This window comes from Sciurus vulgaris (assembly GCF_902686455.1).
Source record: "Sciurus vulgaris genome assembly, chromosome: 11".
Taxonomy (NCBI): Eukaryota; Metazoa; Chordata; class Mammalia; order Rodentia; family Sciuridae; genus Sciurus; species Sciurus vulgaris.
The window spans coordinates 113,434,408-113,451,546 of NC_136472.1; the positions used below are offsets into that span (position 1 = coordinate 113,434,408).

Consider the following 17,139-nt stretch of genomic DNA (forward strand, 5'->3'; position numbering starts at 1 on the left):
AATTTGTTTTCTCGTATGTTCAATAAAGAACATGTTGTCACAGCTCATGGGGCTAAACAACTGTAACACCAGCTAATTGGGAGGCTGAGGCATGAAGATCCCAAATTCCAAGCCAGCTTTGGAACTTAATGAGACCCTACCTCAAAATAAAATAAAAAGGACTGGGGACATGGCTTCATGGTAGAGCACTTGCCTAGATCCTTTGAGGCCCTTGTTCAATCTCCAGTACCACACATACATTCAAAAAAGATCACTTTGACAGGGGCTGGGGTTGTACCTCAACGATAGAGCACTTGCCTAGCATGTGTAAACCCTAGGTTCAATTCTCAGCACTGTAAAAAAAAAAAAGTTGATTGCAAAAATTCAACTATGCTTAGTTTTGCCTTATCTCAGGAAGAAAAAGAATATTGCCTTGAGGAACTAGAAATAGGTGATTCTTCCTTGTCAGTCAATAACTAGAGCTTCTTATTAAATATTACTCTTTTTTGCCCAGTGCGTATTCACAGGCTAAGGCAGGAGGATTGCAAGTTCAAAGCCAGCTCAGCAACTTAGGACCTATCTCAAAAAAAAAAAATAAAGTGGGTTAGGGTTGTGACTCGTGATTAAGCAGCCCTGAGTTCAATCCCCAGTACCAAAAATATATATACATTTATTTTATATATTAATATATATAGTATATATAACATTTATATATGATAAATATTTTGTATAAATTTATATATGATGTATATAATATGTATTTATATATTTTTATACATGTGCATATATGTGTGTGTGTACCCAAAAAATTACTCTTCTTCACATAAGAACAAGAACAGAAATTAAAGAGGCTGCTTCTAGAAGAAAAGAATATACATTTTTGGAGACTGTTTTTATGAAAACTTGCTAGAGTTACTGGTAGATTTGAAAATCTAGAATATTAGTACAGAAGAACTTTTTAGGATGAAATTCAAGATGCATAGTAGTCACTGATTTTTGTCTTCTCTGTTCTGTATATATGTAGTTGGTAGGTAAATTACACTGAAATAGGCATACATTTTAAAGATTAAAGTACTGCATTGTATTCACTTATTCCCTTTGGTTGGAATGTGATAGAGCTCCCTCAGAAGTGGTGAAGAAAGGAAAAATCATGGCGCAGAAGTCTCATAGAAAACCTTTTTTTTTGAGCTGGGCATGGAGGAGCATGTTTGTACTCCAGAGGCTGAGGCAGAAAGATTGGAAGTTTGAGACCAGTCTGGGCAACTGAGTGGGACCCTGTCTCAGAGAATACAGCTCAATGGTAGAGCACCTCTGGATTCAATCCCCAGTACTGAAAAGAAAGAGAGAGGGAGGGAGGGAAAAGGAAAAGAAAATCAATATCCTTATTGATATGAGTCTTCTCTCACTGAGTTTCCTTTATTTTTGGAGTTGGACTTCATTCTTAGCCTAGAGCTTAGCCAGATGAATCCCTGAGGATTTAGAGTTGCATAGGAATCAAATGTTTAAGCTGCTGTTAAATTCCTCTATCTGTTTGTATCAAAATCCAGAACTGTTTTTCTTATACAGTCTGTGTGACTAACTCTAATTATGCAAATAATAACCCTCCTGCCCATCCCCTTTTGATTATGGCATTTACAACAGAATTGTTGCCTGAAAGATGCTATATATGGTATAGTTCTTTTCCTGCATTTAATACTTAAATCTGTTTCCAGTCATGACTGCCAGCAGGTGACCCAACTTGAAATTCAGAGTTGGGGTGCAATAGTAAATTTGCTCCTGAAATACCAACTTTGGCTGGTTTGAAAATAATAAAGTAAAGAACCTAGGCATGGTGGCACACGTCTATAATCCCAGTAACTCGGGAGGCTGAAGTAGGAGGATCACAAGTGCAAACACAGCCTCATCTTAGGCCTTAAGAAACTTAGGGAGACCCTGTCTCAAAATAAAAATAAAAAGGGTTGGGGTTGTGACTCAATGGTAAAGCGCCCTCAGGCTCAATCTCTAGTACCAAAAATAATAGTAATAATTAAAAATAATGATAATAAATCTAAGGTTTGTCATTACTGTCAAGATTTATTAATGACTAAGATTAAGTTATAGCCTTTTTAGCATTATGAATTCAGCTGCACTGTGAATTCACTTTAACTAACAGGTGTTGTGTTCTCAGTCTCTTGCAGACCTCCAACAGCAAGAAGAGGAGACCTATGCAGATGCCTGTGATGAGTTCCTGGATCCTATCATGAGCACACTGATGTCTGACCCTGTGGTGCTGCCATCGTCCAGAGTCACTGTGGATAGGTCCACCATTGCCAGACATTTGCTCAGGTAAGCCATTCCCAAAAGCAGCCTCAGGAGCAGAACTTATATAAGTTATAAAAAATTATAAAAGACGAAGTTTTATTTTTTGTTTTAATTCAGATTTTATACTATATGAGTTAACTCTGTTGTTCTCTTTGGACTCCACCATGGTAATTTTCTCGAGCTTGCCTGCTGTTTAGATAGTTGCCTCCTGATACCTATAGAAAAGACAGGAAGTAAGTAAGAAAGGTAGCTTATTTGCTACCAAACAGCCCCTTTAACTTTTTTTTTTTCCTTTATGAGACAGGGTCTCACCATTTTGCCCAAACTGACCTCAAGCAGGATTTCTGCCCTGCCTTAGCCTCCTGAGTAACTGGAACTACAAGTACATTCCACTTCCCTTGCTGCCCCTTAACTTTTTTAAGTACAGCATTAAATAGCAGTGGATAGAGAGACTATTCCTGTTTTACAGTTAAGTTGTGTAAATTGACCCAGATTTAAGGAAATTTTTAAATACCGAAAAAATAACTGGGTATGGTGGCACACAACTATAATTCCAGATGCTTGAGAGAATGAGACAGGAAGGTCACAAGTTCAAGGCCAACCTCAGCAACTTAAAATAAAATTTAAACTGGGCATGGTGGCACACACCTGTAATCCCAGTGCCTCAGGAGGCTGAGGCAGAAGGATCTCAAGTTCAAAGCCAGCCTCAGCATCAGCGAGGCACTAAACAACTCAGTGAGAGCCTGTCTCTAAATGAAATACAAAATAGGGCTGGGGATGTGGCTCAGTGGTCGAGTGCCCCTGAGTTCAATCCCCAGTACCAAAAAATAAAAATTAAATTTAAAAAAAAAGGACTTGAGATATAACTCAGAGATAGAATGTTACGAAGTTCAATTCCCAGTACCACTAAAAGAAAAAAAAATAGATGAAATGAATTTTCTGCTTCATGGTATTTGGCATTAAGCTTACCCTGTATGCATGATGCTGTATGAGGTGGTATGTGTTTTCTAAAGTGTCAGTGAAAATTTTTATGATATAGTGGTCTCAGAATACAAACAGAAGATAAATCAGCCCTTAATATATGCCATGAATCTTTTCTTATTTTTTGCATCTGTCACTAAAACTACAAATAGTTAGCCAGGCATGGTAGTATGCATCTGTAGACCCAGCTACTAGGGAAGTTAAGGCAGGAGGATCATTTGAGGCCAACCTAGGCAATAGTGAGACCCCCCATCTCCAAAAGGAATAAACAACAATAACAAAAAAAGCTACAAATAGTGTTTTACATTGACATGAATGTATGGGGTCTCTGTCTTAAACTATCTAAAGTCTGGTAATAGCAAGTTAGCATTTTTCAAGCCACTGGAATCAAATATCATTTGAACAAGCGGTTTTGAGATAAAGTTTATTAAGAGGAAGAGAGACAACTCCTGAATCATTCTTTTTCTCATCTCACTCTTTCTAATCCCTAGGTCAATATATGACTTGAAGTTACAATGAATGACTAGCTTCAAAATGCAAGTAAGATGTTCTGTTTTTGGCATAGGGTGCAGAACTTAAAAGAAGTAACCCCCTTTCCCTTTCTCTCTCTGTCCCAGTGACCAAACAGATCCTTTTAACCGCAGTCCCCTCACCATGGACCAGATTCGGCCCAACACTGAACTGAAAGAAAAAATACAGCGGTGGCTCGCAGAGAGGAAACAACAGCAAAAGGAGCAACTTGAATAAATACTGTGAACTAAGCAAACCAAAAACCAATCCCAGAGTGTAGATAAACAATTAGTTTCTCTCTTTCCAGTTCTGTTCTGTTCCTTTCCTTCTTCTTTCTTCCTTCCTTTTCTTTCTTTTTCATTTTTCCCTTTATTAAACTTGAGAACTGCTTTTGTTTAAATTATGATAATTAAAATTTCTGAGAACTTGTCAATGCTCCCCCAGGCTTGCAGGCAATTATATTTCTTATAATCACCCAGTGATTATAAATCATCACTAATTTTCAGCCTTTGTTCTCTCTTCCTATTTTTTCTTCTTCCTTTTCCTACCTTATTAGTTCAACTGCTAAAACTTCCTATCACTCTATTTTTCTCCCCAAGTAATTCTCAGACATTTTTAGTTGAGCACTACTTCTTAAGTCTTCGGTGTCACATGTTTCAATGACAGTTGATATAACCAGAAAATCCTGCATTATCCTGCATATTTACTAGTCCTCATGATCTAGACTTAAGCCCTCACCCTTGTTATAACTCTATGTTATTACAAAACAACATTTCACATAAAGCAGGTACCTTGATGTTTGTGTACACTTTTGAATAAGTGATAGGTTAGATTTTTTTAAAAAAAGGAATCTTATGCAACTTCTGTTGGTGGCTCTTAATTTTGTGTTATCTTGTAATGCAAGATATTATCGCAAACACACACTCTCTCATGGGGTTGTCACCACCAAAAACTCAGCCCTGCAGCCTTTTTATGAGGATTAGTGATTGGGCAAACTTGGATTTTTGACACTTTAGTCAAAAAAATTCGTGGGTGAGGGGATTAAAAAGACCTTTTTTCTCTTATGAAAATCTGTTGTTACAAAGACTAGACCTGAATGAAAGAGTTAGGCAACAAATATTTTAACCATAAAAAACATTGTATAAGACACTAATATCAACAGTATATCTCGCACATACACATCTTGTTCTTTTTATATTGATGTAATATAAACTGAGTGCCACTTTCTGTTGTCTCTTCCACAGTAAGATGTATGCAGTGTGTGGCCATGTTTACTCACATACTCATTCTAGACAGGTAAAATTCTGAGACTATAAAATGTATATAGTTAATGTTTGTTTGGGCTTGTGACCTGGCATCTAAGAGCTGCTTCTAACATAGCCTTGGGTCATCAATTAATAAAGTAGGAATTTGAGCAAAACCTTGTTCACAAGCCATTTAATATCCACTTAGCCCCAAGTAGTTAGTAAGTGAACGTACCCCACTTTTACAAGTTGGGCCAGAGTTCCCTACTTAATTGTGTAGCTTAACATGCTGAGTGAGGCACATTCCCCTATGGATTGTCTTTATATTAGTATCCATCTAAGCCCAGAGATATCATAAGGGAGATTAAAAGTGATACAATTTAGAAATAGGGATCATTGCTTTCTTTAGAGGACCTTGTTAACTATAGCCTCTTCCAAATATGATAGTAGTTTTATGATATTCCAGCACAAGTTGCTATAAGGAGTTCTTTATATGTTTTTGATAATCAGCTAGAGAACTCAAATCATAGCAGGCCTACTACCCATGATAGAAACTAAACATCTGTTGCTGCACTTACAAATGAAAAGGAAATCTGGGACACCTGCCATTGCCAGAATGTAAGATTAATTCATTATGCTCCTGGGTCTTTAAGGTATGGGTTGATAGGACTTATAAAGTCAGTTTCATTTCATATTTATTCTCTCCTTCTCTGAGAACGACCTGTGTATAAAATAAGCTTCTGTGTACTTGCATTTATCTTCCAAACCCAATCTAATAGTATGTTTTCATTTTAAGAAGGGGGGAAAAAGTTTTGTAGAATAAAAAGGAAAATGGGCACAAAACCTCAGAATGCAGTTGTTTGCAGAAGCTTTCTCGCTAACAACCTCTATGCTGCCTCCAGTATCTTATTGTACTTCTGTACTTAGCCTTCAGATTGTAAGCCTTTTCTGGCAAACTTCTTTTTTTCCCCCAATATATGAAACTCTTTTCCTGAGCCTCTTTACGAATGGCTATGGCACCGTTAATGCTGCTGAATAGCTTTAAACTCATCACAAAAGCAAGTGTGTAGCTTAAGGCCACTATTGGTAAGGAAACCAAGTGTCCTCTGTGCCTTCTTTCTTTCTGTGAAGTAATTTAGGACATCAAAAAAATTGAGACTAAAAGTTATCATCTTGGTACAACATGGTGCATATGCATATATATGCATTTGGAAATGTAAGGAGGTGCTTTGTCTGGAACTCAGCAGCAGCTCTAAATCTTAGAGTACATATGTGACGTACATAGTCTTATGTGTTTGTTTTGCTGGTGTATGATAGGAAAATGAAGACTCAAATCAGCTCTGGTATTGCTCATAACTTACCAAGAGGCTAATACTAAGAAAACTTATTTAAGTAGGTTTTATCAAGCAGTTTTTTTTTTGTTTTTGTTTTTTGTTTTTTGTTTTTTAGTATAGTTTTTAATATGTGAGAGCTGAAGGAAATTAGAGGTGTTTTAATGGTGCAGGTGAAGGCACCTGTTGCTGTTTGGTATCACACCCTACAAAAGCTTCATGACTTTATTTGATGCTGGTTGCTAAGCAGCCACTGCACAGAGTGTAAGTCTACTGGGTGCCTTTACAAGCCAGAGGCTAATGATGCAGCATTGTCATGCAAGGAAATAATGTACATGCTCTAACAGCAAAACAGGAAAGGAACCTAGAAACAAAATGAAGAGCAAAACAACAAAATGGTTGACGAAAGAAAAACTTGATCAACATAACTATTTTGAAACATTCCAGGAAGGTTACTTCTTGTCATACTTGCCTGGGGGTGTTTGTTCAAACTTGTATTTAATAAATGAACACCTGACTTAACACCTTTGTTGTCATTTTATTACACAGTATTAAAAGCTAGTGGCACTTTCAGAAATTCCTCTAAAATTCTAGAGGACTCTGACTTTCACTGTGTTTTAGGTAGGTGTTATCAAACGATGTGTGACCTGGCTGACCTAACCTGCTTCATTAGACCTCTTGCGGAGGAACCTAGGGTTATCCTCAGAAAATGAGTATCAAAACATGTTTTTTCTCAATTAGCTCCTGTTTGACTCCATTTTTCTTTAACTAGCCTAAACCTCAGGTCTTTCATTTTAATCATTTGCTACCATGTTCCCCTTTCTTACCCCCTTTTTATTCTATACCCCTGTCCATGCAAGACCTCAGCCTAGATTAATCCAGCCATTCCCTTCTGCCCAATATCCAAGAAACAGACCACTGTTGGATGAAAACCAACCCAATCTTTTTAAAGTGATGTAACCACAAACTTGTCTCTAGCATTTCTTGACAAACCTGGGTCCTTAAACCTCTTTCCTCAAATTCTCTCACCCTACCCATTACCAGATGACTGTTGCTTTCTATTTCCCTGGGGACATAAGACTTCAAAGTCTCCACTTTCACACTTTTCTCCAGTCACCCCATCTGTAGGAAAAGTCCCACTGTTCCCAGGCTAATCCTCCACCTCCTTTCCTGCCTCAGGGCTCTTGTCAATTTCCCTACTCTACGTTCCATTTTCTTCCTTGAGTTCCACATTCCACTTTGGTTTTCTGACTTTATTCCTTTACAGCCATATTTCTTTGCTCATTCACTGGCTTCTATTGTGTTTTTGAAACGGCTACTTAATGTCAAAGATTTATCACATTGCTAAGTTAACCTTTTCTTTGTATCTCCAACCATTTCATTGGTCAGTTTTACTTTTGCTGAGGCTTCCCCTGGATACATCACTCATAGTAGTTCTGTTCATCTCATCAAATATAACATTCTTATTTTTTTTTTATTTTTTATTTTTTAGTTGTCGATGGACCTTTATTTCACTTATTTATATGTGGTGCTGAGGATCGAACCCAGTGCCTCACACGTGTTAGGCAAGCGCTTTACCACTGAGCTACAGCCTCAGGCCTACATACACCTTTTCTTCTTCCAATCGGACTCAACTACTATGTTTCAACCATCCCTCTGTATTACCTAGCTATTGTTATACATTAACTCAAGGATCTCTAGGTCTGCACCATGCCTATCTGATACTGATGTTCCCCCTCTTTGCGTTTACACTGCCACCTCTTCAGATCCGGACTCTGCACTCCCTAAATATTCATCGATCGCATTCTCGATGAAGATAATACATAACACACCCACGCTTTCGTTAAATTTCAAAAATGCTTGGCATACAAGAGGCCCTCAATAAACGTGATTTTGTCCCTCCTATCCGCACTGCTCCTTGTGGCTGGTTAAAGAATTAGGGAAATCGGATTCCAATATAGATACAAGACGCGGGACAATGAGATTAGAAAACACCAATTAAAGAAGGGCTGAGTCCAGTGACTTGGGTTTGTAGTGTGCTCGGCCCCTAACTTTTTCACGTTTGGCCTTGGACTCTGCCTCTAAACGACAGTGTAGATCTAGGAGCATATTAACGAAGCCTTCCAGCCCTGACTTCCCATATCCTCAGAAAAGCTGCCAAAACACCCAAAGCTAAACTGTGCGGGTCCGCGCCAAAAAAAAAAAAAAGGCACGGGCGCATGCGCATTTCCTCACCTCGCCGGCCTTCCGGGCCTCCGTTAGTGGCTGCCCAAGAAATGCCTATTTATCTGAAAATTCCCTTTACTTCCCAGTTGTCCTCTAGTCTCGTCTTTTCATATCCACTTCTGTGTCCTCGGCTGAAAAAAATAAACTGATTAACTAAATTCCGCAAAGGCTGTAGAACACCTAAGTATCTTGGACCGGCGCGGAAAGGGGCGGCCTGACATTGGAAGTGGCACGGGGTCCTGCAGTGGGTCCTTCCGGGGGTGACATTCAGCCGGCCTTTCGGGGCGACGGACCTTCCACCCTAGAACCATGGCTCAGTTCGTGCGTAACCTCGCAGAGAAGGCCCCGGGGCTGGTGAACGGTGAGCGCGGTGTGAGGCTGCCGGGGCGGGTACACGGGCCACGGGGAGGCTCGCCAGGTCCCGAGGGGAGGAAGCGGGCTGTGGTGACCCGAGGGGCCTGCAGGAACCGGGGCGGGACGGCCCGGCGGTGCAGGAAGCGGGTGAAGGATTGTGACCCTCTAACCCGCATCTCGCCTCCTCTGCAGCTTGGTTACTTTTTACCACCTAGAAGGTGCTGAATTCTAACTACGACGGTGAAGAGGAGTAGTATGAAGGAAGCCTGGAGCCCCCCTGCTATCGCCATTACGCCCCTTTATGTCCCCCAGAACAGGAATGCAGAGGGGTGGCTCTACTAGAGTAGGAAAAGGAAGAGCAGAAACGTGTACAAGTATATATATTTGACCACGTCGGGTGGTTTGGTTCTCAGTGGAGAGTATTGAAAAGTCAATAGCAATGTTTAAGCACGGGTGAGCTTTTGAACGGTGCCTTTGCTTTCTGGCCTGACCAGTGTTTTAAATACTTCCGCTTTAACCCCAGAGAAATTTTAGGCGGAATTAGACTTAATGGAGGAGTATCCGCCTCCCCATAAACGTAAAAAGATTTTCATATAAACAATGCATTCTTTGTTATTATAACAACATTCATAGACATCTTTTCAGTTCCAAGACCCTCACTTGCAGCCGCCTGTATTTCAGAACAATCCCGAATATTCACAACCCTGAGTAATAGTCCATTCTGTCAGTAAACATTCAGCTCTTTTCTGTAAATTATTCATTTTTATTCCTAAAGTGAGATGAGTTAAATTGACGTTTCTTCACCAGTTGTGGAATATTGTAGTAAGTGGTTGAAGGTCAGATTGCTAAATAGTTTTCATTCAAATTTGATGATGAAATATGACTGAAAAGCAGAATTTCGAAAAACACTTGTGATATTTTTAAGCCTATTGTGCTGTTTGAGTTTCTTATTCATTCTCTCTTCACTCCATTACCAAACAGTTAATGAAACTCTTACAGTGCCAAATAGTGTACTTGATTCCCTCTTCCTGTGGTCTGTTAGTGAACCCCACAGTCTGTTAGTGAAACTCGTTACACATTTTCCCAATTTATTTGCAATGTTTTCTTTATGAGATCCTTGAGTTATCTGTTTAAAAAGCTCTGCACTCTTGTATAAATATAAAGGGGGGAGGAGGCTTCAATCTTTGAACTTTGTCGATAATTTGAGGCACAATTTTTAATAATTTCAAATGAATTTTTTTTCTTGGTGACTTCCACATCTCTTAGGTGGTACATGTTTGGGAATAAACTAGTTTTAGTGATAAAATAGGAAAGGAAAAGTATTACCAATATAAATTTTTGCTACAAAATATTTAATTCATGTCCAGTATGGTGTGCATACCTGTAATCCCAGCAACTCTAGAGGATGAGGATGGAGAATCACAAGTTTGAGACCAGCTTTGGCAACTTACCAAGACCCTGTAGCTCAGTGGTAGAGTGCCCTGGGTTCCCCAGTGCCACCAAAGAAAAAGGAAAATGTGTGTGTGTGTTTAAAAAAAAAAAAAAAATTATACACACACATAAAATAGGAAAATCCCTTTCCGCTATTATCTTGAAAAATTGAATAATAACTTTTTAATTCTTCCAAAAGTACTCAGAAAGGAGGAATTCACTGGGCTCCAGATGTTGAAATGGAAATATATTTTTGCTTTATTAGCATAGGCCTGTGTGTTAAATATGAATGTTAAATGTAATTTCAAGATCCAATTCAGAATATCACATCACATTTAGTTGTTACGTCTCCCTAGTCTCCTCTGATTTTTGAAGTTTCCAGTCTTTTCTTGTCTTTGATGACCTTGACTATCTTGAGGTGACTATCTCTGTATCCTGAAGAATATTATTCAATCAATCTGGATTTATCTGGTGTTTCTCTTGTGATTAGTCTGGGACTATGGATTTTGAGAAAGAATACCGTGGAGATGAGATGCCCTAGTAATATATAGGGAGGTGTATTCATATGGTATTGCTGATAAGAGCTTTCATTGCTTGATTAAGGTAGAGTTTTATATGTTCCTCCTCTGTAGGGTTATCATTTTCCCTTTCCATATCTTTGGGTTTTGTTGTTGTGGTAGTGCTTTTTTGCTTATTTTTCAGTACTGGGAATTGAGCCCAGGGTTGGTCTTCCCAGAGCTACATTCCCAGCCCTATTTATTTATTTATTATTTATTTATTTATTTTTGCGGTGCTGGGGATTGAACCCAGGGTCTTGTGCTTGCAAGGCAAGCACTCTACCAACTGAGCTATCTCCCCAGCCCCAGCCCTTTTTATTTTTAATTTGAAATGGGTGTCACTAAGTTGTCCAGGCTGGCCTTGAACTTGTGACTCAGGTCCTGCTTCAGCCTCCTGAGTAGCTAGAATTACAAGCATGTGCCATGGCATGCCTGGCACTCCTACCTGGTCTTTGGAAGCAGAAGGGTTTTCAGCCAGAAACCAAGGTGGTAGGTGGTCCATCTTCTGTAGGAGGGAATATCTGCAAATATTAAATGGAATTCTTCTGTAAGAAAGATTTGTCTCTTCTTGACTTATTTATTCAATCACTTATTGTATTGACTCGTTTACATTTATTTCATACATTGTCTATACAATATTCTTTGTTGTTGTTGTTGTTTTTTGTGTGTTTGTTTTTGCTCAAATTGTTCCTGCCCTGGCCATTGGGAACTGTATTAAGTTGGCACTTGTGTCCCTTTGACATGCCCCCTTACTTTCTGAAGTTTCCAGTCTTTCTTCATCTTTCATGACCTTGACCATGTTGGGGTGTCTATCTCTATCCTGAAGAATATCCCTCAGTCGGGATTTATCTGGTGTTTCAGACTCATCTTGAGTTTTGTTATTCTGCTCAACCTAGTACTGGCCATTTCTCCAAGGAACCCTAGTTTATTTTCTTGGATAATGAAATTTAGAAACAGATCTAAGTGCTTGGTTTGTTCCTTGCTACTAGACTCTCAGTGCTTCTAGGTCCTGTCAGTGGACAGGGATACAGATACAAATCCATGGGGCAGGGTTCATACTAACCCCATGTATACACACAACTGTTTCTGTATCCATCTGTACATGTATATTAAAATGAACATGAGTTCATGTGGATTTTTCTAACTCTTAATCCAGTAGCACTAAGTTTGTTTTTGTTTGTTTTATGCTGGGGCTTGAACCCAGGACCTTATACACACTAAGCACTTGATGCTCTACCCTGTGTGCCACCAGCCCTAAATAACCTCTCAACTTTATTGTGTTTTTTACTTTTTGTTTTCTTATATGAGATGGGGGTCTCACTTTTTGCCTAGACTTGCTCTGAACTCCAGGGTTCAAGTAACCGTCCTATCTCAGCCTTCAGCGTCGCTGGAACTACAGGCGTACATCACCACCCCTGGCTATTCTTATTTCTTTTCTTGCTCATCTCTAAATTCCCTTTCCTTCAGTGAGAAATCTGGTTTGAATCATCCACCATTCATGTATTTATGTTTTGTTCATCCCTTGTATACATGTAGTTTCAAGCTTATTGTGCTCCTAAGAAACATTTACCAACTCAGATAGTAGTTTATGTACAGTTAGCAGTGCTGGGATCAAACCCAGGGACTCATACATGCTAAACAAAGGGCTCTACCTCTGAGCTACATCCCCAGACCCCAGTTATTTGGGTTTGTGTGTGGGTTTTTGTTTGTTTTTAAAGGACAAAATATCTGTGTTGAAGGTAATTTTAAAAAGTTAGTTGACTGTTCCATAAGACATTATACTTTTTGATTGTTCCATTTTGCAGATACTGGCAGTTCTCTTTAGAACAGTCTTGTAGTGCTTTGTGTCTACCTAGTGTTACTGCATGGCTCCAAACACAGGATAAGGAAGATGTGATTCTTTTTGTTGTTTCCCCGCTTTGGTAACAGGGATTGAACCCAGAGGTGCTTAACCACTGACCCACATCTCTAGCCCTTTTTATGTTTTATTTTGAGACAGAGTTGCTTAGAACCTCAGCGTCCCAAACTATTGGCATTTCAGGTGTGTGAGGTGAGCATCACTTCATTCAGTAGGAAGTTAGTGATTCTAAGAATAATGAAATGCCCATATTGAAAATAGTGAAATAGTGAATACAGGCATTTAATAGAAAAAGCACCAAAGACCTTAGATAACCCATCTTTAAATACTAGACATTTTATGAATATCCATGGATTTGTGTCTTTTTTTTTTTTTTTTTTTGCACTGGGGCTCAAACCCAGGGCTTCATGCATGTTAAGCAAGCACTCTTCGAGCTACACCCCCCCCAACCTCTTATTATTTTTGTATTCCTCTTATGATTTTATTTTATTTATACGGGAACCCAGGGGCGCTTTACCACTGATCTGTATCCCAGGCCCTTCTTATTTTTTATTTTGAAACAGGATTTGGCTAAATTGCTGAGGTCTCACTAAATTTCTGAGGCTGGTCTCAAACTTGTGATCCTCCTACTTCAGCCTCTCAAGTTGCTGGAATCATAGGCATCACCCACATTTGGCTTGATTCCTCCGCCCCCCACCCCTTGCTGAAGTCCCTAGTGTCAACATCTACCCTGGTTATTAAAGTTCTCTTTTCTTGCCAGACATGGTGGTGCACTCCTGTAATCCCAGTGACCCAGGAGACTGAGGCAGGAAGACTACCAGTTCAAAGCCAGCCTCATCAACTTATTGAGGCTCTGAGTAACTTAGACCTTGCCTCATAATAAAAAATTAAAAGAACTGGGGATATATATAGCTCAGTGGTAAAGTGCCCTTAGGTTTAATCCCTAGCACCAAATTAAAAAAAAAAAAAAAAAAAATTATCTCTTTGGATATTGATGCCTTGAGGAATTTGAGTTTAGAAACAGTCTAGTTAGGGCTGCTCTTAACAATACATGTAGGTTTTACTTTTAATATTTGTGGTGTTTTTGAAAGGGAGCAGCTGTGCCTTTGTTAAAGAAAGATCTAATCCAGCACATATTGATGAGGATACCAAAATGGATACTAATTGGTATAATTCTGTCTGGATTTGTAGCCAATATTATGATAAATTTTAATCTTGTTCTTAAGGGTGCTGTTCTGTGTAGCTCCTTCCCTCCCCTTCTGGACCTCTTCCCTTGACTTTCTAATCTCTCTAACCAATAAAATATGAATAAATTTCTGCTGTTTTCTTCTGTTTGAATCCAAACACTGGTACCTTTACAGTTAATTAGATTTGCCATTCATAAGTGAAGTAGCATACTAGCTGGCCACTAGTGAAATCCCAGCATAATTGAATGTGCTTATAGTTTCCTGCCTGATTGAACTTCCCTGTGACACAGGTGTTCTGCATCTTTAAAAGCCTCTTGTTACCAGGGAGCAGCTTTGACTTTTCACACCGGGTGCACATTTGGTACAAGCAGTGAATGAATGTGATGCATGAATAAATTTTTGTGTCCAACCCACACATCTGCTTCTTTCAGTCTCTAGTGAGTTCATCCTGGTTTTTTTGTTTTGTTTTGTTTTGTTTTCCAGCTGCTGTGACTTACTCGAAGCCTCGATTGGCCACATTTTGGCATTATGCCAAGGTTGAGCTCGTTCCTCCAACCCCTGCTGAGATCCCTACAGCTATTCAGAGCCTGAAGAAAATAGTCAATAGTGCTCAAACTGGTAGCTTCAAACAGCTCACAGTTAAGGTAACTATGGGCTAAGTGAAAATGTATGTACATAACAGAAAATGTCTTCCCTTGGGATTTTTCTGATTGTTTTGATTAATATGTGTGTTTTCAGTGAGACTGAATCCAACATAATGAGAGATAATCTCTTTTTGTCTCCCAAGGAAGATATTTACTTTTGCGGGGGTACCAGGGACTGAACTCAAGGAGGGATACTCAACCACTGAGCCACATCCCCAGCCCTGTTTTGTATTTTATTTAGAGACAGGGTCTCACTAAGTTGCTTAGTGCCTCGATGTTGCTGAGGCTGAACTCTAGATCCTTCTGCCTCAGCTTCCCAAGCCACTGGGATAATAGGTGTGCGCTACCGCGCCCATTGGGAGATATTTACTTTTCTAATTTTGTTATCTATATAGAAATAATTTGGCTATTTTATTTCTTAGTTTCCTAGTAGTCTTATACTATAGCAGAAAAGTAAGTGTCTTTTAAAACTGGAGAACTTCTTTCCAATTTTGGCTACTATACTAAAATGATTGCTTACTTTGCTGATTTATACTTTTTTATTCATCTTTAGTCATTCAGCCAAAATACCTCTTGAACCGTATTAGGAAGCTAACACTTAAACAAAGGTGGGGAGGAAATGCTAAAATCTGGGTTATCATGTTACATGAACGTTAAAGACCATAAAAACTAGAACTGAAACCCCCCCTTCAGGAAATAGTTTTTGTTTTGGTTTGGTTTGGTTTTTGATTCATTGTACACAAAATAGGGTACAACTTTTCATTTCTCTGGTTGTACACAATGTAGAGTCACACCATTTGTGTAATCATACATGTACATAGGCTAATAATGTTTTTCTCATTCCATTTTCTTTCCGTCCCTCTGCCCCCTCCCCGCCCCTCAGTTCCCTCACATGATCCAGCGTTCCTCCATTCTTCCCTTACTCCTTCCCTGCCTAGAACTTAAATTTTATGTTCACTTAAATTTGCCATTCACAAGTGAAATGAGCACAGGATATAAAAAGCCTCAATAATAGCTATTGACTTTAGAACCTATATCCTGGGAAATATGTTTATTTATCAGAAGAATTCTAAAAACCTCTGGTCTAATTTTGTAGGGGAAAATTCACTTCCAGAGCGCTAGAAGGAAAAGGCTCAATTTTGTAAAGTTATTTTTCTCAACCTCTTTCAAGGTCCATATTTGTGCTTGTGTGAGACATTGCTTTCTGGAACCATAATTTTTTTTCTTCAGGGCAATAAAATGTTGATTTGTGAAACTGAGAACTGACTGGAAAGGGTTAAACGAAATAATATGTGAATAAAAAGGAAATATAATGGGAAAACAGTCCATCTTTAACCAGATTATCTTCAGCCAGACAGAAATGTCTTTTCAGAGATTTGGCTTTCTTCTAGCCATTCTTTCATATCAGTGCCCTGTCTAAATGTGTCAGCTATATCCAGGATGTGGGTCATTTTAGGGCCCATAAAGTGTCTCATAAACTAATAATGAACGGGTTAAGTCAGTTCAGGTCTTTAAAGAATGCTTTGAAAGAATTTATAAGCTCTGTACTACTTAACTTACAGAATTGAAAGTTCAAGTGTTCTCAGCAGTTAAGCAAAGTTAACATTAGTAAATTCTCAGCTTTGACTAAAATTGCCCTCTAGTTTGAATAGTGCCCTTATGTTCTCTGTCACTTAATCCTGGAAAATAATAGTTTTAAATATATACAGAAAAAAGGGTACCTTAAAATGTTTTTGTTTTTTTTTTTTTGTTTTGTTTTGTTTTTTTCCAGGAAGCTGTGCTGAATGGTTTGGTGGCCACTGAAGTGTGGATGTGGTTTTATATCGGAGAGATCATAGGCAAGCGTGGCATCGTTGGCTATAACGTTTGAAGACCAGTCTTTAACATCTGATTATATTTGATTTATTGTTTGAGTTTTCTTGGACCATATATGATCAGATTGCTATCTGAATAAAATAAGATGTGTCAGATATCAGTATTTTCTCTGTCAAATACTATATAAAAGTCACAGTTTTTTTTGTTTTTTTTTTTTGGGGGTGGGGGTTGTTTGGGGTTTTTTTGTGGGGGGAAGGGTAGGGAGTCTCTGAACCCGGGAGGCACCCTACCACTGAGCTACATCCTCAATCTTTTTTTATTTTTTGAAACAGGGTCTTGCTGAATTGCTGAAACTGACTGTGAATTTGTAATCCTCCTGCCTCAGCCTCCTTAGTGACTGGGATTAGAGGTCTGCACCACTGGCACCCAGCACAGTTTCTCTTGATATTCAGTTTCGTTGTTTGGGTGATATATTAATATAGTTCTAAATACATGTCTATTTATGCTGAAACTGGAAAAGATATGTGAATATACCAACCTAGTACATCAATATATGAGGATAACATATTAATTGATAAATTAAAATATATGATATTTAAAGCTGGAAGTGATGGCACACACCTACTCCTAGCAATTTGGGAGGCTGAGGCAGGAGGATCACAAGTATAAGATCAGCTTCAGTGACTTAGCAAGGCCCTAAGCAACTTAGTGAGACCCTGTC

The 17,139-nt window shown here is 38.8% G+C and overlaps 3 protein-coding genes across 4 annotated transcripts in view; all 3 read left to right on the top strand.

The window, feature by feature from the left end:
* Window positions 1-6,870, top strand: part of UBE4A (ubiquitination factor E4A) — a 34,052-nt gene extending 27,182 nt beyond the window's left edge. For both annotated transcript variants that reach the window (XM_079105267.1, XM_079105268.1), the window contains 2 exons: window positions 2,147-2,304; window positions 3,879-6,870. In XM_079105267.1, coding sequence (XP_078961393.1) covers window positions 2,147-2,304; window positions 3,879-4,008 — 288 coding nt within the window. In that variant the 3' untranslated portion in view covers window positions 4,009-6,870. The remainder of the gene's footprint in view (window positions 1-2,146; window positions 2,305-3,878) is intronic.
* CD3E (CD3 epsilon subunit of T-cell receptor complex) overlaps window positions 1-17,139 on the top strand; it is a 137,056-nt gene that overhangs the window by 64,065 nt on the left and 55,852 nt on the right. The window lies entirely within an intron of this gene.
* On the top strand, window positions 8,784-16,573 carry ATP5MG (ATP synthase membrane subunit g). Its single transcript, XM_079103651.1, has 3 exons — window positions 8,784-8,933; window positions 14,443-14,603; window positions 16,375-16,573. The coding sequence occupies exons 1-3, from the start codon at window positions 8,882-8,884 to the stop codon at window positions 16,471-16,473; spliced, it is 312 nt and encodes a 103-aa protein (XP_078959777.1). The 5' UTR covers window positions 8,784-8,881; the 3' UTR covers window positions 16,474-16,573.

Excerpts from the sequence above, each read along its gene's own strand:
- ATP5MG (XM_079103651.1), top strand. The coding sequence starts at position 8,882 with ATGGCTCAGTTCGTGCGTAACCTCGCAGAGAAGGCCCCGGGGCTGGTG. Across the intron at positions 8,934-14,442 it reads GGCCCCGGGGCTGGTGAACG|CTGCTGTGACTTACTCGAAG; the intron begins GTGAGCGCGGTG and ends TTTGTTTTCCAG. Across the intron at positions 14,604-16,374 it reads TCAAACAGCTCACAGTTAAG|GAAGCTGTGCTGAATGGTTT; the intron begins GTAACTATGGGC and ends GTTTTTTTCCAG.